Source organism: Pelodiscus sinensis, chromosome 2 (genome assembly GCF_052426305.1).
Source record: "Pelodiscus sinensis isolate ZL-2025 chromosome 2, ASM5242630v1, whole genome shotgun sequence".
In the NCBI taxonomy this organism is placed as follows: domain Eukaryota; kingdom Metazoa; phylum Chordata; order Testudines; family Trionychidae; genus Pelodiscus; species Pelodiscus sinensis.
In genome coordinates, this window is record NC_143053.1 from 122,594,003 (window position 1) to 122,615,205 (window position 21,203).

The 21,203-nt window shown below is 41.1% G+C and overlaps 1 protein-coding gene across 2 annotated transcripts in view; it reads left to right on the forward strand.

Annotated features, from left to right (window-relative positions):
* The window catches only part of DROSHA (drosha ribonuclease III), a 99,790-nt gene that overhangs the window by 67,581 nt on the left and 11,006 nt on the right, over positions 1-21,203 (forward strand). For both annotated transcript variants that reach the window (XR_012901729.2, XM_006114260.5), the window contains exons 22-26: positions 342-444; positions 10,725-10,795; positions 12,270-12,314; positions 14,588-14,745; positions 16,512-16,617. Coding sequence is in view for 1 of the 2 variants with exons in the window: in XM_006114260.5 (XP_006114322.2) it covers positions 342-444; positions 10,725-10,795; positions 12,270-12,314; positions 14,588-14,745; positions 16,512-16,617 (483 nt within the window). In the remaining variant the exon portion in view is untranslated. The remainder of the gene's footprint in view (positions 1-341; positions 445-10,724; positions 10,796-12,269; positions 12,315-14,587; positions 14,746-16,511; positions 16,618-21,203) is intronic.

Genomic DNA, 21,203 nt, shown 5'->3' on the forward strand with positions numbered 1-21,203 from the left:
CAGAATTAGGTTCATTCTCATCCCTTATCCCCCCAGTAAGCTCATCCAGACTGGTCAACGTATTATCATTGTTCTACCGTTGGTTTTACTATTTTCCTCCACCCTGGATAGCTGTGTCAGGAGTTCAATATCCAACTCCAATTCTTTATATAGGCCTAATTGTGGACCATTGATAGCTGGAACACTACTTTTCCTCAAAGCAGGCTGTTCCACAATAATGTATCTGAACTAATAATGCCCCAAAATGCTGTACAAATGACAACTTGAATGTTTGTATTTTTATAGCACAAATGGTCAACAGTTTCAGCTGTCCTTTTCACATATTGTGTTGGTATTTGTAGAAGCTGGAGCTGGATCGGTTTATGCTTTATGCTCATGGACCTGATCTTTGCAGGGAATCAGATCTACGTCATGCAATGGCTAACTGTTTTGAAGCCTTAATAGGTAAAGTATGTACCTTCTGTGTGTACGCATATGTTAATGTCATGTATTGTCCATAATATTACTTGGAGCATGCAGTAGGAATATGAATATCATTAGATTGTAAGCTTCTTAATTAAATGTTGACATTTTCAGACTTACATATAGTCCTGGAGCCCTACAACTCCACCTCTTTTTGTAAGGGACTAAGCTGCAAGCAGTGTGGCCTAGTGGTCACAGTTGGGCTTAGGTTTGTACACCAAAGATGATAATCACTGATCAAGAATTGCTGGAATTGCAAGAGCTTAGTCCTGAAAGAAAAGGTCAAGCCAGAGTCAGAGACTGGAGAGCAGAGAGAGTAATAGGCTGGACTCAGGAGCAGTGATGGAGATTTTCCATCTGTGAGCGGAGTGAGTTTTGTCTTGTTCACCCATACTGATGTCAAGTGCGCTTGTTTGGATGTGTGCCACCATGGCACCCACCAATTACTAACATATATATAAAAATTTAAATTGTTATGTAAGGAAAGCCCCACTTACTGTGGGAAGGATGGGTTGTACTGCAGTGTGGGACAGTTCTTTGGTTTTCCACATGGGGAGTGACAGTTCCTGGCCAAAGCTGCCTGGGGAAGATGCCTGGGGTTGCTGCCTGGGGAAGATGTACAAGAGCGCAGGCCCTGCAATGGAATATTGACTGCACTGACATGCACCAGTGGGTTTGAACACCCAGTCTCGCCCTGCAGCCTTCTCTAGGCACTACAGAATTGCTTCATCCCTCCCACCCCACTCCTCTGCTGCTTAGGTCTTTTTGGCCAAAGGCCAGGCCAATAAACCACCCTGAGCCACGCCAAAAAACAAAAAATCCCTGGAGGCACCAGCCGCTCGCCAGCCATACAGCCTCAATCCCTGGTGGCAGTAGCTGCCCCCAGCACTGTGGCCCCAATCCCTGATGGCACCCGCCACATGGTCCCAACGGCAGCAACCTCCCAGCGCAACCTTGGCCCCGGCGGTAGCCAGAGCAAGCGTCCCCCAATGTGGCCTCGGCCCTGGCAGAAGCCAGAGCAGCCACACCCCAATGGGGCCTCGGTCCTGGCCTACCACGTGGCACCGCCCTTGGGAGCAACATGGGCTGCGACTGCATGGTGGCTGATGGGACCGGGACTGCGGTACTAAAAATAGCACCATGACCCTGGCTTGAGTCCCAGCACACAGGGCATGCTGCCCTGTGTTCCAGGACTAGTACCAGAGTTGCAGAGCTACTTTTAGTACAACAGTTCAGGCTCCAGCTCCAGTAGCCACCACATGGGCTCCTTGAATGGGGCAGCCAGCCACTACGTGGTCCTACTCCCAAGAGCAGCTGGTGCTGCAGCTGTGTGGCTCTGCTGAGGGGACGGGCAAGACTGAAATTCTTGGTGCGTGCCTGCATCTTACAGGGACCCTTGCTTAGGAGACCAGAGGCAGGGTCAGAGACAGGCTGGAGTCATGGACTGGGGATAAGGATATCAAGCAGTTTGGCATTGCAGAAGGCTGAAGTCTGTGTCTTGGTTTCTTATGTATTCCAGTTTGTAAAACTGGACTTCTGTAAAGAGACAAACAGGCGGAAGTTCTAATCTTCATTGTGAAGTTGCACAGACCTACAACATGGAATCCCCTCACAATGAAGAAAAAAATGTTCAAAGAATAAATTAACTATAAAAAGAAGTTCATTATAACTACAGTTTTACTTCCTCCTCTACTCTTTAGTAAGCATCTCTCTTTTCATCAGTGTTTACATATGCTGACTGCTATCCAGATTTTGCAGACATATTGAACCAAGTCAGACACATTTTCCCATGCCTGCTAATTTGCTTTCTGAGATTTAAATAAACCAGCATAGACATCTGCCAAGACAATTTGGTTGGGTTTTTTTGGTTTGTTTTCTTCAAAGACAAACCTTGGCAATTCAACCAGGCTAGTGTAGGATGCTATCAAAACTCTTCCAACAGAAAGAAGAACCAGCATCAATTAAACTGGAGGCACTAAAATCCTGTTTGATGCATGCAAAGGGTAACAAGTGTCAGTGAAGGGAGAAGACCCCAGTGTCATCTGCTGTTATCAAACAAAGCACAGAAAACAAGTTGGCAGGCAAAGAAAATTGATGTGCATTGTATCCCAAGGTATAGGCAAGCATTACTGTATGTAGTGGGTTTTTTAACTAAATTGTCTTCATTTCTGGACAGAATAAAAAAATATTAATATAAATTCATTTATATGTATGTGTGTGTATTTTTGTGTACAATAATAAACTTTAACTTCTCCATAAAAGGTGATGATATATGTCTCTCACACAAAAGATATGGAGTACATAAAAATAAAATGACCAAGCTGTGAAGTGAAATAAAATTTGTGGGGTGAACTCCAAAGAAATTATTTCATACAGTAATTGAGGACGTTAAAGAAATGCTGTGTTGCTAAGATTTGAGAGGGAGTTGTCATATTATGGGATTAGTATTCATGTCCTTTTTTGTCTCTCTAAAGGCATTTACCCAAATTAGACTTTAATCTGGCAGCTATTTTTTTTTTTTGTATCTTCTAGTATAAATTAATACTTTATGGGAAGCAACTTGAGTTAAGTCTCTGTACTGTGCCAGTCTTGGAGGTGTGGGATTTGAGTCCCCAGGAATAACTTTTTTTCACAAGATAAGACTGTAGACAGGTATTTAAAAAAAACTAAATGAAACTAAAAACAGCATTTGCCCCCCCACACCCACCCTCAGACACATTTTCTTGTGTCTGTTGGATAACACTGTATTTAAGAGTCTCCTACATTGATTTCCAGTCTTGACTAAACCATACTAATACTATTTTGATTAAAGTATATGGCTGTTTTTTGGCCAACAGAATCCTCCCCTCATTTTTCAATTTAACATGTTTAGTTAATGCTTGCTGGCACTAGCTATTGAGTTCTCTAGGTGTTGTCAATGTACTAATTGTTGTCTTTCTAGTATCATAAATGGTCAGTGTTGGCAGTGATCCCAGTAAATAAAGAAAGTAAACAGTTTGAGGCTCTGTGTTAGAAAAATGTACCTTCAACTAACTACATCAGTGCAGTAACTCTGGCTCAATTTTTAACATGCTTCACAAGTGTAAATGTAATTACCTCCTCCAGGGGTCAGGTGCAGAGACTGGACCTGTATCTGCTGGATCTTCAAAGTTGCTTGTATTTGATCTAAAAGGATACGGTTACTGGTTATTGGTTCCAGTTAACCAGTGAAGGCTGGAGGAGCCTCTGCCCGTGGCGGGCCTGGCATATTGCTCTCGCATCCGGAGAACCCTTGTCTGCAGTCGGTGTGCGTTATACTTCAGCCTCACAGGGAGGCCGAAGCTTAAGGTTTCCCTCTGCAGCGGGACAAGCTGGCACTCATGCTCCATTCCCGCAGGGTTGGGTTGGGGCTTCTGGCCAGCGACGCGGAGACTTTCCATGATCTGGATCAAATTAAGCTGGGAGCTGAATTTTGCCCATGGGCTGTAGGTTCTCCACCCTTGGGCTACGTATTAGAGGAGCAAGAGATTAAGTTGAACTGTGTTGCATTAAATTCAATTGGTTTTGCAGTGGGGGAAAAAAGTATTGGCTCTTGTTTCAGTCCTGTCAGTTCAGCTTTTTATGCATTACACGGGCTTCTAATGTTTTTCGTCCTGCTTTGAAAGATATATTGTAGCTTGCTTAGATGGCAACCGCTATATGGGCTCTGCCTGGGGCCATATTGCATTTCATTTGATCAGGTTGTCCTTTTAACTCTGCTTTGCTTTTCATGAGTGCTTTTGATCTTTAATTTAAAAATAGAAAAGAAACAGAAGAATGAGAACTAGATTTGTATCCTGTGCTTAGTTCACACATTTCAGCCCACTAGGAGATTGTTGTTCTTGTTGTTATCACTGTTGTGGATTTTGATTACTAAGTAAACAGACGTACTCTTTCACCAGAAGTGCAGCAAGCTACACGCACAGTAAGTTTTTGTAAGACCTGTATTTAAAAAGTGGGACACTGTGGGGAGACAATTAAAATAATATATGTTAGAGCCTGGGGCTCCTCCTTTAGGAAACTTAAAATGTCAGGTGCATTTTAAAACAAATAAAAAAGCCAAAATATTAACAATAGTCTGGTACTTATGTAGACTATTATGATATCATAATTTGCTTCTGTCCAGCTGTTCTACAAACTACTCTAAAGACTAGTAGTGACCCATTCAGAATATCCATATTTTAAAATATGAAAAGTAAGGGAAAATATCTTCTCCCCATATGTGGAATATTGGCTCCCTTGTTCCACCTTTTCCCCACAACCAGCTGTTTTAAGTCCCTTTTCACTTACACAGTTGTTTCTTCTATGATTGGCTAGGGATGTCAAAGTCTTCCTTGTGAAGAGGCATGGAACAAAGTGTCAATAGTTTAAAAAGATAAAAAGCCTGCATAAGCATGTTTAAAAACATTTAACCAGCTGGTATCAACATTGCAAAATCGACATTAAAAAGGGCTACTTAGATGGGTAATAGAGATTGCTGTTTATCTATTTACTCAGGTATATAAATATGTGTACCATATTTTTGGTAAGTTCTCATGACAAGACCTTGTTTTCAGTTGTTTATAATTTTATCAGACTCTGTTTGGATTGACCTTTTCCAGCCTGAGTATCTGCATCAGGTTGATTTTGGGGGAAAATGTCATCCAAAACTGTTTGGCTGTTTCTGAGAGTGATGCTTAGGAAAATACACCATTTTGACCATGTTCAAAAAAAAAAAAAAAAAAAAGTTTGACCTGTTCTTTAAGTAGCTTTACTTTCCCCAGACTTTTGGAGAACGGACTAAAAATGTACCAAGGATTGGCTTTTGTGTCATCTCTGTGATGTTGGTTGACCACGTCAATATAGAATGTTTTCAGGTCAGTTCACTGCAAAGTAATGGTTAGATGCATATGTGTGTGCTCATGTTTAAAAGACCTGAAAATGAGTGGCTTGTTGCTGGTATTGTGTTCACTCATCTATTCCTGTCATAATGTAATAGCAAACATTTCCATGGTACATACTTGTGTACCTATCTAAAGAAATCTGGTGAAATGATAATGAAGGACTCAAAAGGACATTAACAGAAAATGCTAATTTCATGGCAAGTGCCTATTTATTTATAGATAGAGGTCAAAATTCTAAGTGCCTCAGTCGTCATCAAAGGAAAAGCCCACATGGGTAAAGGCACTGTCAGCTGGCTTTCTGTGTGAAGGAGATGGATTCAATCCTTTATCTCTGGACTTTTTGGATTCCAAAAGGGCCGAATAGCTGAATGAGAAGGCATAGATCCCCAGAGTTATTCTGGGCAGCCCTGCAGGTCTTTTGAGAAACTGACAGTTTATTAAATCACTGCTGCCATTTGGTGTTATAAACTGTGATTTGCCTGTTATGTTTTACCTGTTCTAACCTCCCACTAGCATTCATTCTTTTTTCTTAGCTAATAAACCATTGGTTTACTATAGAAATTGGCTGCCAGCACTGTCTTTGGTGTAAGATATAGAACACCAATTGATCTGGGATGAATGACTGGTCTCTTGGGACTACCTGGTATGGTGTGATTTTAGGGTTAAATAACCTTTTATCACAAAGTTAAGTTTGTCTTGATGACAAGATAGATAGGAGAGGCTTAGGAGATGGTCTGTGACTCCATGATGAGAAAAGTATAGTGATCCAGGAGGTCACACATTTGTTACTGGCTTGGTGAAATCTCATTATAGAACACACCACCAGCTTAGACTGGCTGCACTTGTTTCTGATAGGCACTCATGGTTGAGAGCCACTCTGGATGGTCTGACAATCCCTATGGAAAACTGGCCTATATTTGACCAATTTTTTTTTTAAAGTCACAGTTAATACATGCTCAATAGGGACAACTTCAAATTTAGCAGCTAAAAATTCCATAGATTCCACTTTTATTAAACACTTGCAAGCCTCTCGCACCTTCTAATGCTGACTGGACTGTACATGCACCATTTCAACAGAGCAACTGAGCATGAGTATGCTACATCCCCTTATAGCTCATACATATGACCAAGCTGCATGTACATAATCCCCACAGAGCCCCTGAGCATGGTCCTTCAAGCCCTGGGGAAAACTGGACTTTCCCTGTGATGGCTCTTCCCAGCTGCTGTTATCTGGGGTGGGGCTTGGCTCTGATACTGAGAGCATGGCGTCTGTCTCTCCTGTGCTCCCAATGACACCTCTGTGACTAAAACTGACACACAGGCAGTACGGAGGGGAAAGCCATCTGATTCTTATACAAAGGAAGCAAAGTCCAGATGGGAGGGAAAGACAAGACCTTTGGGAACTAAAGAGGTGGGCGAGACTGTGACCAGCTGGGCAAGGAGGGAGGTTGTGACTGCAAATGGGAGTCGGTGGGGGAAAAAACATGGAATGGGAAGCAATGATAACGAGTTGTCTGATTTTAGTGTCTCTACCCAGTCAAGGAGCTGGGTAACCATACAATTTCTTGTGTGTTTGGAGACCACTTAGCAAAATGGAGTCACCATTCTTGTTGGGACTCTTGGTTATCACCATAATACAAATTGCTACCATGATTATTAGCAGTACTAGTAGCTGGTCATTTTCCTGTACTCTGGGTGCATTATCATATTTTCTTCTTATGGCTGCATCTCTCCAAAGGAAGGATGGTAAGATAAACATGTGAGAACAAGAACCCAGACTTTTGTAGACATAGATGTTCAATTGCAGGTTGATTGGTTTTGTATGTACCTTGCCTGCCTATACTGCATGTGCCGTTCAGCTCTGAAAAACCCAGGGTCAAGGTGACTTTCAGCTAGGCCTAAGGGTCTGTGACTGATCCCAGGTAGTCTGTGAAATATATTGCCCCGTTTTTATTTTGGCAGTGCTCCTTGTCCGAGGTGGATGGTATGTGAGGCTGGATGGTATGTGAGGCTGTGATCCAGAATCACACCAAGATACTTTATGAAATTTTTGTGACTGTGTTTGATGTTCCAGAAGGTGACATTCACGTTGGTTGTTCAGGTGGAAAAAATGAACATAGCTGTTTTTCCAAGGGTTTGGTCTGAGTGCCATAACCTATAATGCCCAGCCAGCTTTGTTCTGCTTGGGAAGTAGGGATGTAAGAGTGTAATTGACTCTCTCTCTCTCTTTCTCTTTCTCTCTCTCACTCGCACATGGCTCAGTCCTGTCCAGGACCTAACCTCGCTGTGGTTCTGCATTTAAAGTATATTAGGAGCCAGGTGGATAGACAGCCCAGCTCACTTCTGGCTCACACCGGGTCCGGGAGCTCAGTACTCACCAGGACAGGGGCTGCTGCCACCTCCTGCTGTTGCCTTTGTATCAGAGGCAGCAGCGCAAGGCGACAGGCAGCCAGTCCACAAGGATAGCTGGTTTTTAAACTGGCTCCTTTCACAGACCAGCTCCTGCCTCGCATCCCACACTGGCTGTATCAGAGGCAGCAGCACAGAGTGGCAGGGAGCTTCTCGGGATTGGGGCCGGAGTGCATTGGCTGCTGGCCCTGCCCCTGGAGAGTATAGAATAGTCAAGTAACCAATAAGAATTAATCAGGTTACTCGACTTTTCAATTACCCAATATTTAACATACCTATTGAGGAGCACAATGTCATCCACATATTCAAAGTTCCATGACTGGCTGTGCCATACCAAGGTATAATCCAAACCAATGAGTAGCTGTGTACCCCATCTGTCTTATAACCTAGGTTGCCCTTTACAATGCCATGTTGCTTCCTGGACTGCTCTAATATGTCATTCACTCCTATGTCTCTGTGCGCTGCAACCAGCCAGCCACATATTAAAATAAATTTAATCCCGTTATTCCTTGAAATAAATATGCATACAACTAGTTACCCACAATGGAGTTATCCAGACGCTTCAACTTGAATGTACTGAGTTAGATAAAATAATCAAATACATTTTTATTAACCACAAAGAGAGATTTTTAAGCGAGTACAATAATGAGGCAGCGAAGTCAGAAATGGTTATGAGAAAATAAAGATAAAACACTTACTGATGCCTAACTTAATCTACATTAGATTCAAAGAAAAAAAATTCTCCACATGCTTCCAGCAGTCTTACTGTCCAAACCCTTTAGGTCTGGACACTTCACTTAGTATGCAAAAGCTGCTTCCTTTGTCTTTTCAGGTGAGGAGACTATGATGGTCAAGGGAGCACGGGATCTCTTAGTGTGTCTGCCCCATTCTTTTTATAGACCTGTCTCCTCTTTGAGAAGCAAGCAAGGCAACAGGCAGCCTGTGTAGAAAGAAACTCATGATGTTTCTTTGCTAAAATGTTGATTTCCCCCTTCCCCCTGCCCGTTTAGGTGATTTATATCTATCACCTTGTTTACACCTGGCTGAGGCATCAGCTTGCTCTTTGTGTCTTAGGAACTAGTTTGGGAACTTCTCAGACTTATCTGGAAAACCTGCTTGTGTCATCATCTAAGCTTATGTTTATAAATTCTCATATAATACTACTATATGCACTTTCCCTTGATAGTATTGATCAGAAAAGTGAGATTTGAAATGATAGTTCACAAGGCATATCTTGTACAAACACATTCATGTGTACAGTGTAAACGTGGTATGTTCTGTCACACTGGCTTAATGATACTTGGTTGATGTAATTCTTAAAGAGTGCGCATGCCATGTCAGATCTCTTAGGGAGTCTGCTCTTGAGTAGCCAACGTCAGCTAATCTGTTTCATTAGGTGTATGTGAAATTATGACTGGTGAACATGGCTGTCAGTAGGCAGTGTTGTTCTTCAGGGCGCTATTTTTGACACTTTCAGAAGCAAGCTTTCTCACCAAACATTGTACGTAAAGTTCACAATGGCTACTGCTGTTTTGAGCCCAGAACATCTGCTGCTGACTTGATAGCTGGCTATGAAGTGGGTCATCAGTGTGATTGTCTAATTACAGGTGTTTCATCCACCTCAAAGATGTAATTCTCAAAGATGAGTGCAAATCTTTTTAAAGATCTGGTATGTTATGCATAGTAATATCATCAGGTAGTTTTTTTGAATCAGCAGCTGCTTTCCTCAGTTCAAGATGGCAATTACTTTTCCAATAAGGAACTAACACTTGCATCTCTGTGAAGATCTCCAGTTCAGGCATCCATTTTGGTTAGCCACTAGAAAAACTCTTAAAACCTCAGGATTGTCACCAAAAGACAAGTAGTAAAGGCTGTGGGGAATTAGTGGTGACAAGAACCAAGACTTAATTATGTATCCTACAAACCTGAAGGAAAGAAACTTGACATAAATAACTTGCCTCATTTCTTAGTGGGCATAATTGAAAAGATAAATGAATCGGTATTCTAGAGACAGAAAGTCTGTCCTCTCTGGCATAAAGGGGAACATCCTCGTACTTTTTACAAAGGACAAGCTAAGCCCAGGATATAAGATGAGGTAAAGAGTAGGCCATGCATGCATAGTGTGATATATAGTCTAATATATAATTAGAAAGATTTCCTTATGATCCAAAATCAACAGGGTTTCTTCCATCTAAAACCACTACAGGTCCCAACATATCAGTTAAACTTCATTCCTCTAAGGTCCTAACAATACTGATATTCAGAACTCTGACACAAGTAATTCCATTTTAAAAAGCAGTATACAACATGCTATTAACCCTAACACATAATAAAAACAGACCCCACACTTATCTCAGTTGGGGAAAATATATTATTGTGGTATTATTACGTGAGGGGAAAAATTGATGGGTTTGGAATATTGGGAATAATGGTGATAAAGATTTATATGCAGGATGTCAGAATGCCAAAGGGGCAAAATAAATGCCATTTTTCCCTGACTACTGTAAGTTATTTCGTGATTATAAATGTTCACATATCAAGTGTAGGAAGGGATTTTAGATAGCGTGATACATGAAAACACTTATAAAAACAGGATTGCTTCTAGCCTAATGCTGTTAAAGTTCATTGTTCTGGCATATCAATTTGTATCATTGAGGTAACTTGTTAGAATTCTAAGAACATCTTTTTTTTCTCCATGTTTTATACTGTTGATTTTTTATGATGAAGCTGGATATTCTTTACATTTCTCAGAAAATTTCATTTTGCATTTTAATTACAAAAAGAGAGCAAGAAAGAGAGACTTGTGGTTTCCTTACCACAATTGCCATTTCTTTGGAGGGGATTAAAGAGGTGCCAGGGATTTGTAGTCTCTATCTTGTACTTTTCTGAATATTAGTACACTAGTACTAGTACTCCATTTTTACTCTATGGTATATTGTTCCTTCCATATAGGAGCTGTTTACCTGGAGGGAAGCCTAGAAGAAGCCAAACAGTTATTTGGACGTTTGCTCTTTAATGACAAGGTATTTATTTTCCTGTTGGCTTTGCTACTTTCTAAACAGTTTTGTGTTCATTGACATGTTAATTATGTCAGTTAATTTAAAAACACACAGTTTCATATTTGACAGTGAAGGGTATACTACATATGGGGGGGATAGTTTAAAAGTAGTGAAAACAGTGTTTAATGATACTGAGCTTTATTAATCCTGATGGAAACAGAATCACTTATTAATTTGATTTTGTTTGCTCATTTGTTTATCTGAAGAACAAATAATGCATGAATTTTATTAAATTGCATTTGAACAGTTATTACAAATAATAGAAGTCTGGTCTTAGTGGTTCTGAATGTGTTTCTAAATGATAGAATTTCTGTATTTTTAATTAGAAAATTACATTTTTTTTAAACTACATAAAAAATATATTGTTTGCAATTCACAAGCAGCCGGGGAATGAATGGTACCATCCTAAATGCACTATGGCAAATTAATTCTGATAAAGCTTTGAAACCACATAATACCATAATGTATGCAGAATATACCATGTTTGTACTATTTGTATAGACCACCAAGTGTTAAAACTAGATGTTTCAATAACTATCAGTCCAAATACACAGTTAAAATATGTTCCATATTGGCTATGGCGAAGGCCACTGAGAACTGATGTTTGCTGATTTTTTGTTGTTGTTGTTCATTTATGTTTTTGAAGATGTTTTATACAGAAGCATGGAACTATACACATCGCTAGTCTATGTAACCACACATTCTTATTACTGCTACCCTCCTTCTACTTCCCATTGTTTGGTGTGCACACTTGTAGTTTTTGTAAAACTGGCTTGTAACTTTTGGAGTAAGGACTGAGTCATCTTACGCATTCAAAAAGTACTTAATATTTGGATGTTGGGGCACTTAGGACACTAGTACACATAATTACTTACTATAATTATGCTACTTAAGAGAGCACTAACAAAATGGACAGATTATGAATTAAATATTTTTCCTCTTTAAAGATTCAGAGTCTGTAGAATGACAAATAATGTTTGAGACATAACATTATAGCATATAATTTTTGTAGCATATTGTATCTCAGTATGTATATGCTTCTGAATGATGTAAGGAATGAAGCCTACATGACCTACAGTTGTGGTCTTGGCTTTTGGTCAACTTTAAACTTGCTTCTGAGTAGTCAGCAGAAAATAAAGTTCGACCATTAAGGGTTCTTTTTGGGGGATTTTTACTTTCATTTTTTTAAACCGTTTTTATTTGGTTCAAGGCTTTTTCTGCCTCTTCGACACAAACTAATTGGGAGAACTACAGGCAGTTTGAGTAGTGAATACCCTATTTTTAAAATGAGATTACCAACACTATTGAATTTGCAATAAGCAGTGTCAGCATTGGAAACAGCTCAGTATTTCAAGTGATGCCATCTTATGTAGTACTGTACTGCGGAATTTGTTAAATGACTCCCTGGAGCACTAATGGCATCTTTCAATGTTTGCAGGACCTACAGGAAGTATGGCTTAATTATCCACTACACCCTCTCCAAGTAAGTGTGCTCCCCATCTATCATACATTTCATAGCTTTATTTTAGTTTTAAGAATGCTTTTCAGTGGCGTTCAACTGTAGTGACATACAGGAATATGTACTATCAAATAGCCATATTTGCTGTTGTGAGGTTTTTGTAAATAACGAGCTTCTTCCTCACGGCTTTTGTTTAATATATGAAGGGATCTATAGCAAGATAAATATAGTGCGAAGTATCTTTGTCTTCCTCCTGTTTATTTGTTGTATTTAGAAAACCGGGTACAAAAACAGACTGTATGCATATTTTATTGTCCTCAGCATTTGGATCTTAACTTAATCATGGAGGTCAAGGATTTGAATCAAACTGCTTACAAACATATTGCTAAGTTTTGGTTCCAACACAGCATGGCTATTTTTTAACAGTGATTCCAATAACATTAATATTAAATGCACACTTAAATTTAATCAGTCTCTTTTCTCATCTAGTCCCTAAGTGATTATAGTTCTAGTCTAGAATGAGGGAGACTTAGGCCAGATCTGTACTAAATTGGAAGATTGACTTAAGATACTCAACTCAGAGTAGACTTACCTTAAGACGAATTTCTCCTGCTTTCCCACAGTGGGAGCTTGATAGGAGAAACTTCCCTTACTTTTTGTGACCTGCTAAATTGAACACCAGAAGATCAACCTCTGCAGCATCGATCCTCTGTTTAGAATAGACATGGTCCTTAGGTTCAAGCCCCTGCTCTGCCACAGACCTCTTGTGTGGCCTTGGGCAAGTCACTTAAGCTCCTTGTGCCTCAGTTCTCTATTTATAAAATGGGAAATAATATAACTGACCTCAAAGGGGTGTTGTGATAAATATATTAACGATTGTCAAGTGCTCACATGCTATGGTGATAGGAGCAATACAAGTACCATAGATCAGTTGTTTCTCAAAGTGCTTCACGAAACCACTTTGAGAAAGTTGCTAACTGGCCACACCAGTGTGTTTATTTACCGGCTCCACTGTCACAGAGCCTCACAGCTCCCCTTGGCACCGGTTCACCATTTGCAGCCAAGGGGAACCATGGGAAACACACCAGCACAGCCGGTTAGCAGCTTTCTCAAAGTGGATTTGCGGACCAGTTTGAGAAACTCTGCCATGATAAACATGATTGTGGTTCAAGGCAACTGGAACTGTAGTTCACCAACGGGCATCAATTCTATCCTTCTGACTACTCAGCCATCACCTTTCTTGGGAAGAGACCTCTCTTCCCTCACATGATCAGGGCTTTTCCAGGTTGCACAACTCTCTATCTACAGTACAATACTCCCAACAAGTCCCCCACAGAGCTTTGCTTTCTCCACAGAAGCTATAACACATAATGGTCTCCAGTAATAAATTACCACACAACTCTTCTTAAGCAAGAATATTCATTTTTCATATGAAAGTTTTCCAAACAAAATAATAAAAGAACCTACACACATGTTAAAAAACTTGACAGGGATCACTTCAGCTCCAACTGTGGGCGCTGGTAACTGTCAGTCCTTCAAATCCCACAACTGAGTTTTCCTCTGTTTAATGGAAGTAGATTTCAGTTCTAGTTTCAAGGTGGCAGTGCCAGCTGCTGAGAGAGGATTGCCTCATTTTAAGAGTTTTGCCTCATTTTAAGTGTTTTGGTTTCAGAGGGGTAGCCGTATTACTTAGTAACTTTAAAAACAAGAAGTCATCCTGTGGCACCTTAGAAACTAACCAAAATATATAGATTCATGAGCTTTTGTGGGAAAACAACACTTCATCAGATGAATTGGTTTTGGTTTATTCGTTCTGTGTTTCTGCATAGGAACAATATATTTTGGAGCTAGCACCACCCATTTATTGATCATATGTTAAGACAAGTAATTTCTCTTTCTCTCCCTTCCCGTTGTTTGGACTGAAGATTTCATTCCCTCTTTGGCCTAGAATCCAATATGGCATTGATTTTTCTAAGCTCTTGGGCAGAGGCGTCCTGAAAAATACCATTGCAAATATTATTAGAAATTATCTTCCCATGGTTCTTTTAAATGATTTATTTTAAGCATTGTCATTCCTTTTTGTTTATAAAGAAAGGAGGCTGGGCATGATAGTTTGTTTTTGTTAGCTTTTTGGTCAGTACTTTGTTATCCAGTGTCTGTTCCAATTGTCAGGGGGATGTGTTTGTGTGGACATAGTGCACAATTATGTTTGGCTTTCTGTTCTCAAAAAAGAATTTTTTTTCTTTGATATGTATAGCCGTCTTCTCTTGTTAATTTGCATCTGTTATTATTTACAGCTACAAGAGTCCAACACTGATCGGCAACTTATTGAGACTTCCCCAGTTCTCCAGAAACTGACAGAGTTTGAGGAAGCAATTGGAGTCATTTTTACTCATGTTCGGCTTCTGGCCCGGGCCTTCACTTTGAGAACTGTGGGATTTAACCACCTCACTCTGTGAGTCTAAAGCAGAATCCCACATTGAACCATTCTGATCTTAATTCTGATTTCCTTAATTGCACATATTTAAAAAAGAAACAACCTATCTATGTCCAATGAAGGTCATGATCTCATTGTGCATCCTGAGATTATTAGAAAGCCTGGAATTGCTGCAAAATGTCATGCTTTCTTACATCATCATGTGACAGCATGGTTTGCATATAAGAGGAAGAAATTGAGAGAGATGTGAGGGGTTCATAAATTGCTAGAGGAATGTCACAGCTCAAAATACTATTTGGGTTCTTCATCCCTGATGCACTAATGCAATATGTTCACATGGATTTGAGGTGAAAAAGGTGAACCCATGCTTTTGGGAATGAGGACTGGCTTTTTGTTTTGTGTTTGTACAGGGACTAGCATAATAGAGTACAGTCATGTAAGAGGTTCCTAGGTGCATCCACAAGACAAAAAATATATTCATAATTGGTGACACCCAATCCTGAACCTAAAGTTGAGTTAGACCCAGATCCTTTAACGAGTCCTGTATGGACAGACTTTTGATCCATTGAAATCAATAGGCACAGCAGTTTATTTGCATGCAAGAAATTGCAGTATTGGGACTTCATTCGTGATAAATTTAGCACCAGCCCATACTCCCCAATTATTTCCACATCTGTGGTCTACAGGTTACATTTCTAAAATCCTGGGGTATGTCTAGACTACATGCCTCTGCCGACAGAGGCATGTAAAATAGGCTACCTGACCTAGTCAATGAAGCAGGGATTTAAATATCCCCGGTGTCATTAAAATAAAAATGGCCGCCGCGCTGTGCCGGCTCAGCTGATTGTCGGCACAGCACAGCAGTCAAGACGTGGATCAGTCGACAGGGGAAACCTATGTCGACCGCACCCTTATGCTTTGTGGAACGAGGCATAGTCTAGATGTACCCCTGGACTCTTTGGTCTGGCAACAACTGTGGTGGACCATAGAGCCCCGGCAGGCTAGGTTCAGGGGCTGGGCTGGTGGTGGGGAGCTCAGCCCCGGCAGCTGCAAGGCCGGCATGGTGGGGAGCATAACCTTGGCTGGGGCTGGTGGCAGGGATCACAATCCCACTTGAGACAAAGGCAGTAAGGCTAGCGCCTGGAAGAGCAGCACCACCCAGTGAGGGCTGGAAGCACAGCCGCAGCCAGCAGGCACAGAGGGAAGTGCAGACCCACCCATACTGAAAGCAGTGGGGCTGGTGTGCAATAGCGCAGCCTCAGCCAACAGGGGCAGGGAGCACAACCCTGCCTGGGCTGGAGGAAGCAGGGCTGGAGCCAGGGAGTACAGCCTCACCTGGACCAGCACAGTGGGAAGTAGAGCCTCAGCCTGGCCGGAGGCTAGGAGAGCAGCCAGACTGGCGCTCCCAGTGGTGTGGAGCACAGCCCCAGCAGGGGTGGGGGCAGCAAGGACGGGGGTGGGAGCAGGACTGGGAGGGGAGCCTTGGCCTCCCCTGGTCTGGCAAACTCTGTGGTTCAGGACTGCTCAGGTCCTGGGGGCCCCAGACCAGGGAGATCCTGCCTGGAGTAATTTTGTTCAACCGCAGCTACCTCATTTGCATTCTTCAGAAAGTCAATGTACAACAAAAAGAATTATTTTCATCGCATCTAGTTTAAACCAGGAAAGTGTGATAAATGTGTTTAAAGATGAACTACACTTGCTTTTAAATGACTATATATTTTTAATTTGTATGTTTTTCCCCTGACAGCTTATTGATCTTGCCACATTGATGTTTCATTTTTCAGAGGCCACAATCAGAGGATGGAATTCCTGGGTGACTCCATCATGCAATTGGTAGCCACTGAGTACTTATTCATACATTTCCCTGATCATCACGAAGGTCACTTAACGGTGAGAATGCTATTGCTTATGCTGTCAAGGAGAGGAGTGTGGGGCAGAACCAAAAATTTGAAGCTAGTTAGTGAGCTATTCTGGATTTGATTAATAATTCAGGCACTCTGTTCTGAATAAATCTTTGTTAATTCAAATATATGACTCCGCCAATTGACAGGAAATGTCAATTTGAGAGGCCAGTGCAATAATATTTCTCCCCTCTGTAAAATGGCTCAGTGGTGGTCATAATCACACTGATGAGCATGGTATATCTGAGACGCATGTAGTGCTTGTTTAATATGGGTGTTTGAAAGGTTGTTTATGAGACAGGCGTCTCACATGAGTTTTTATTCATGTCTGCTGGACTACTGAGTCAACATTTTTCACGTTTATATTGTTGTCACTTTAAGATGTGTTTTTTTCCCCCAGGCATTGCAATTTATTTTACCCTGGTCTGTCCATTATTCTCAGCCTAGAGCTGCCATAACAGTTTTGGATTACATTTTAAAAATAGTTGTAACAATTTATTATTGATTCTCATAGTGTAGGAACTCAAGTTTGGGGGCTTTGAGCACCTTACAGCATTTTAAGTGCACTTTGGTTGGCAATGTTTCGATAGACAGATAGATTGGCAGACAGACAGTCAGCCCTGCAGATTGGTAGAATACTTGAGAAAATTATACTGCAGAATTTTTTGAGAGTCTCAAACAGTAATTGATATACAGTACACAATAAAAAAACACTGCAAATTATTAGGACTGCTAGGTCTAACATTTCCTGTTTAGCAAGAGGATTGGTTAGAGGTTTCATAGATGTTAAGATGAGTTTTCTTACACTTTTATGGAGGAAATGGAGATGCTGAATCTTTATTATAATGGTCTTTGTTATGTTTCTCAGCATTTGTTACAGATGTTTACAGAAAACCCCCCTCTGCCCCAGAAGTACAGTTTAAATAAAAAATATTTTTATTAATTTATCAAGTTTCATGTAAAAACATGTCATCTATACATTCATCCAGGAAGTTCAGATTTAATAAGGCAGGAATTCTAATGGGGGGAGGATATGGAAAAATAGTGTTTCAGGCCAGTTTTAGACATAAAGAATAAAAGGAAGTGTGGGGAAAGAAGGCGACAAGATTTTTTTTCCCTTTGCAGATCATCTTTAAGAGAACTGTTGGGCAGGAAGGGTATAGAGCAGTGGTGCTCTCTCTATTGACCATTGTGAGCTGTATAAGCAGCTCTCTGTGTGTTATGTGGGCCACATCCATTAATACATAGATACAACCTCTATGGCTCTGAGGATGTCACATGGGCTGCAGCTGTGTGCTGACTGGGCCACAAGTCGTCTGCAAGCTGCAGGTCAAGAATCACTGGTATAGAGTGTTAAAATTAATGGCTTTAAAGCCTCAGGACAATGAGCAGCATGTGTTGTTTAACTTAGTCATAAGTGACTTGAAAAGTGGAACTAGTTACATGTTGTCTGAGTTTGTAGATGAAGATACAAAACTAGGATATGAACAATTAACTAGGATATGAACAATTCTTTTCAAGAATTTAAATTTGAGATTTGAGAGCTAGTTGCAGTGGTGGTGAATAACTTAGAATTAGCAATCACTGAGCTATTTATCTATAGCTATCCATCTATCCTTATTTAGAGTCACATTTCTGATACAAGTAATTAGGGCAGATCTACACTTACTAGGAGGTTGGTGCCTCAGCAATCGATTTCCCGGGGTAGATTTAGCGGGTCTAGTAAAGACCCACTAAATCAATTGCCAATCACTCTCTTGTTGACTCTGATACTCAACCACAATGAGATGCAGAAGGGATGTTGATGGGAAAGTTTTTTCCATCGATCCCCAACATTGGAGGCCCGGCACCAACTCGACCTAACGTACTTCAACTGCAGCTATACTATTCACATAGCTGGAGTTGTGTACCTAAGGTCAACATTATACCGTAGTGCAGGCCTGCACTCAGTCACATCTATCTTGAGAAAAGGGATAGCGAGAAGAAATTTTATGAACACTTTCAGATAGTTAACATGGACAAAGTATTTTCTACTGACATGAGAGGGGTATAATCATGTAACTGAAGTTTAAGAAAGGCTTTTTATCCTTAACAGTACTACATGCCAGTACTCTGTATTTGGAATTAATTCCAGTTGACTGTAATTGCTGAAGTATAAGAGATGCCTTCCGTAATGGAACAGATTATGACTTGCAGGCTGCAAACCTAGTGGGTGGAATTTGAGATGTTTCAATGACTCTGTTGTTCCTGTATTGCTAAAGTGTATCAGTGTCCTCCTTAGATTCTGACTCTAAATGGGAGGTGGGTCCTTATATGGAAAAAGTGGACTAGATGGACCACTGGTTCTTTCCATCTTCAAAGCACATGTATATGTTATTTGTATTACTGTAGCTCTTAGGAGCTCCATTCATGGATCAGTATTCCATTGTGCTAGGTGCTGTACAAATAATAAGATGATCCCTGCTCTAAAAGGCTTACAGTGTCATAGCAGGTAGCAGTTTACGTGGCATGGCTGCTCAGCACTTGGGTCCCATGGGTTTTATGGTGCAGTTAGGTAAGATTTTATTTTGTTTGGGGGCTTTGAAAGCAGATGAGTAGGTGGAAAGGAGAGAAGGTGGAAGTGATATGCTCATTTTGCAGTCATCCTACTTTATGAAGATCAAGTTGCAAATGTCTACTTCATACATCATTGCCAAAAAAAATCATGACCATGCTGTTCTTTATTTATCTATTGTCAGAGATGAAATATCAAGTTCTGAGAATAAATCTTGTTTTTCATAAGATCAGTTGACACACTGAGGCCAGGCAGCATAAAGCTTGTGTCTAATAAGCTGAGCAAATGTGACAAGGAACTCAAAAAGGGAGCTGTGTGTACATATGCAGTCTCTGTGTGTTGGGTGGCTTAGCATGTTTGTTTTGTTTCTTGGTTTAATAAAGTGACTCTTTACTCAGAGGGACCGTTGTGATAATTTAGTCCTATATCCTGCGAGTTGCAGGCCACAGAACCTCACCTACTCACTCCTGAAATTGACCTCCAACCTCTGACATAGTACCTGAAGTTCTCCCAGAAAAGCCCATGCTCTTTTTACTCACATTTGAACCCTCTTAACTTCAGTAATCAGGAGATACTCAAATTGAATGAAAACCCCAAATCATGTTTAAGATCCTTCAGGGGGTAGGTAGCCATGTTAGTCTATACAGGATAAACTTAAAAAAACAACAAATAGTCTGGTAGCACTTTATAGACTAACAAAACATGTAGATGGTATCATGAGTTTTCATGGACACATCTGATGAAGTGGGCTGTGCCCACGAAAGCACATGGTACCATCTACATGTTTAAGATGTCTGTGTAGTTTTTATGGAACCATATGCTCTGTGGAGCTCCATGCTTACCATGTCTACATTTCTGCTATAACCAAGGCATGAGACTCAGTTACAATACTGTTGTCTCCTCATTTGGTTACAACCCAACGTTCAAGTACTGTAATGATGTGAGCCAGATCCCTCATCTGGCATAAATCAGCTTGGCTCTATTGACATCTGTGACGGCGCATTGGGGTCACCCGTCTCCTGCACCCCTAAATGGCATGAACAGACTACCCCAGCCAGTAGAATGGAGGTAGTTTATTGCTTCTCCAGGATATAGCACAGCACAGATGTAATCTGGTTACAGGAACTGGGGCTAAGAGGCCTCAGTGCCCCCCTTGAGATGGGGGAGTCCCAGCCCCCTCCTCAGCTCCTTCTCCCCTGCTTTCCAGCCAGGAACTAACCACCTCTCCTCCAGCCCTGCCCCCAGCCAGGGCAGCCTTGCACCTTCCTTTGTTTCTCCCCATGGGGGGTGGCTGGTCAGACCAGTTTGGAGCCACCTTCGCATAATGACTCCCCCCTTCCCTTCTGGGTCTTGCTACAGACAGCAGAGGTTACCACAGCCCTAGCAAGGTCGCCACTGCCCTAGCAAGGTATCCCCACTACGTCACAACATCAGAGCTATGTTTTAAACCGACTGGATCCCTGGCCTAAAATATTCATCCCTTACCATCCCTTACCCTTCCTTTCCCTCGCACCTCCAATCTAATGGAGTTATGAACCAAGTTTTCTAGTTATGTAGTAGCAATAATCTTTAATGGACACATTTTAAACAGGGATACAGATATTCTTGCACTTTGGATATTCTGTGTTTGTATGGATTTCTGGATATTGTGCTTGTTTGAATTTACTATAGCAAAACATGTTTAGGAAGTATATTTCCAGCAAAATCAAATGGAGTGGTGGGGAGAGGGTATTGTTTTTAAAGAGGAACACCACCACATTTTAAGGTAATGCAGGTTTATGGGAACTGCACCTTCTTTCCAAGCAGGATGGTCTCCATCACCATGATTATGCACTTCTTTCTGCGTAGCTATATAGCCTGGGCACCAAAATTGACTGATGTACACAGTCTGAGTCAGTTTCATGCTGTTACTCCTGCTACTGGTACTGGAGCACCTTACTTATCTGTTAGTTATTTCTGCTAACACCCTTGAAGCCATCACTGTAATAGCTCAGCTTCCTAAGCATCGTCTTCCTTGCCGT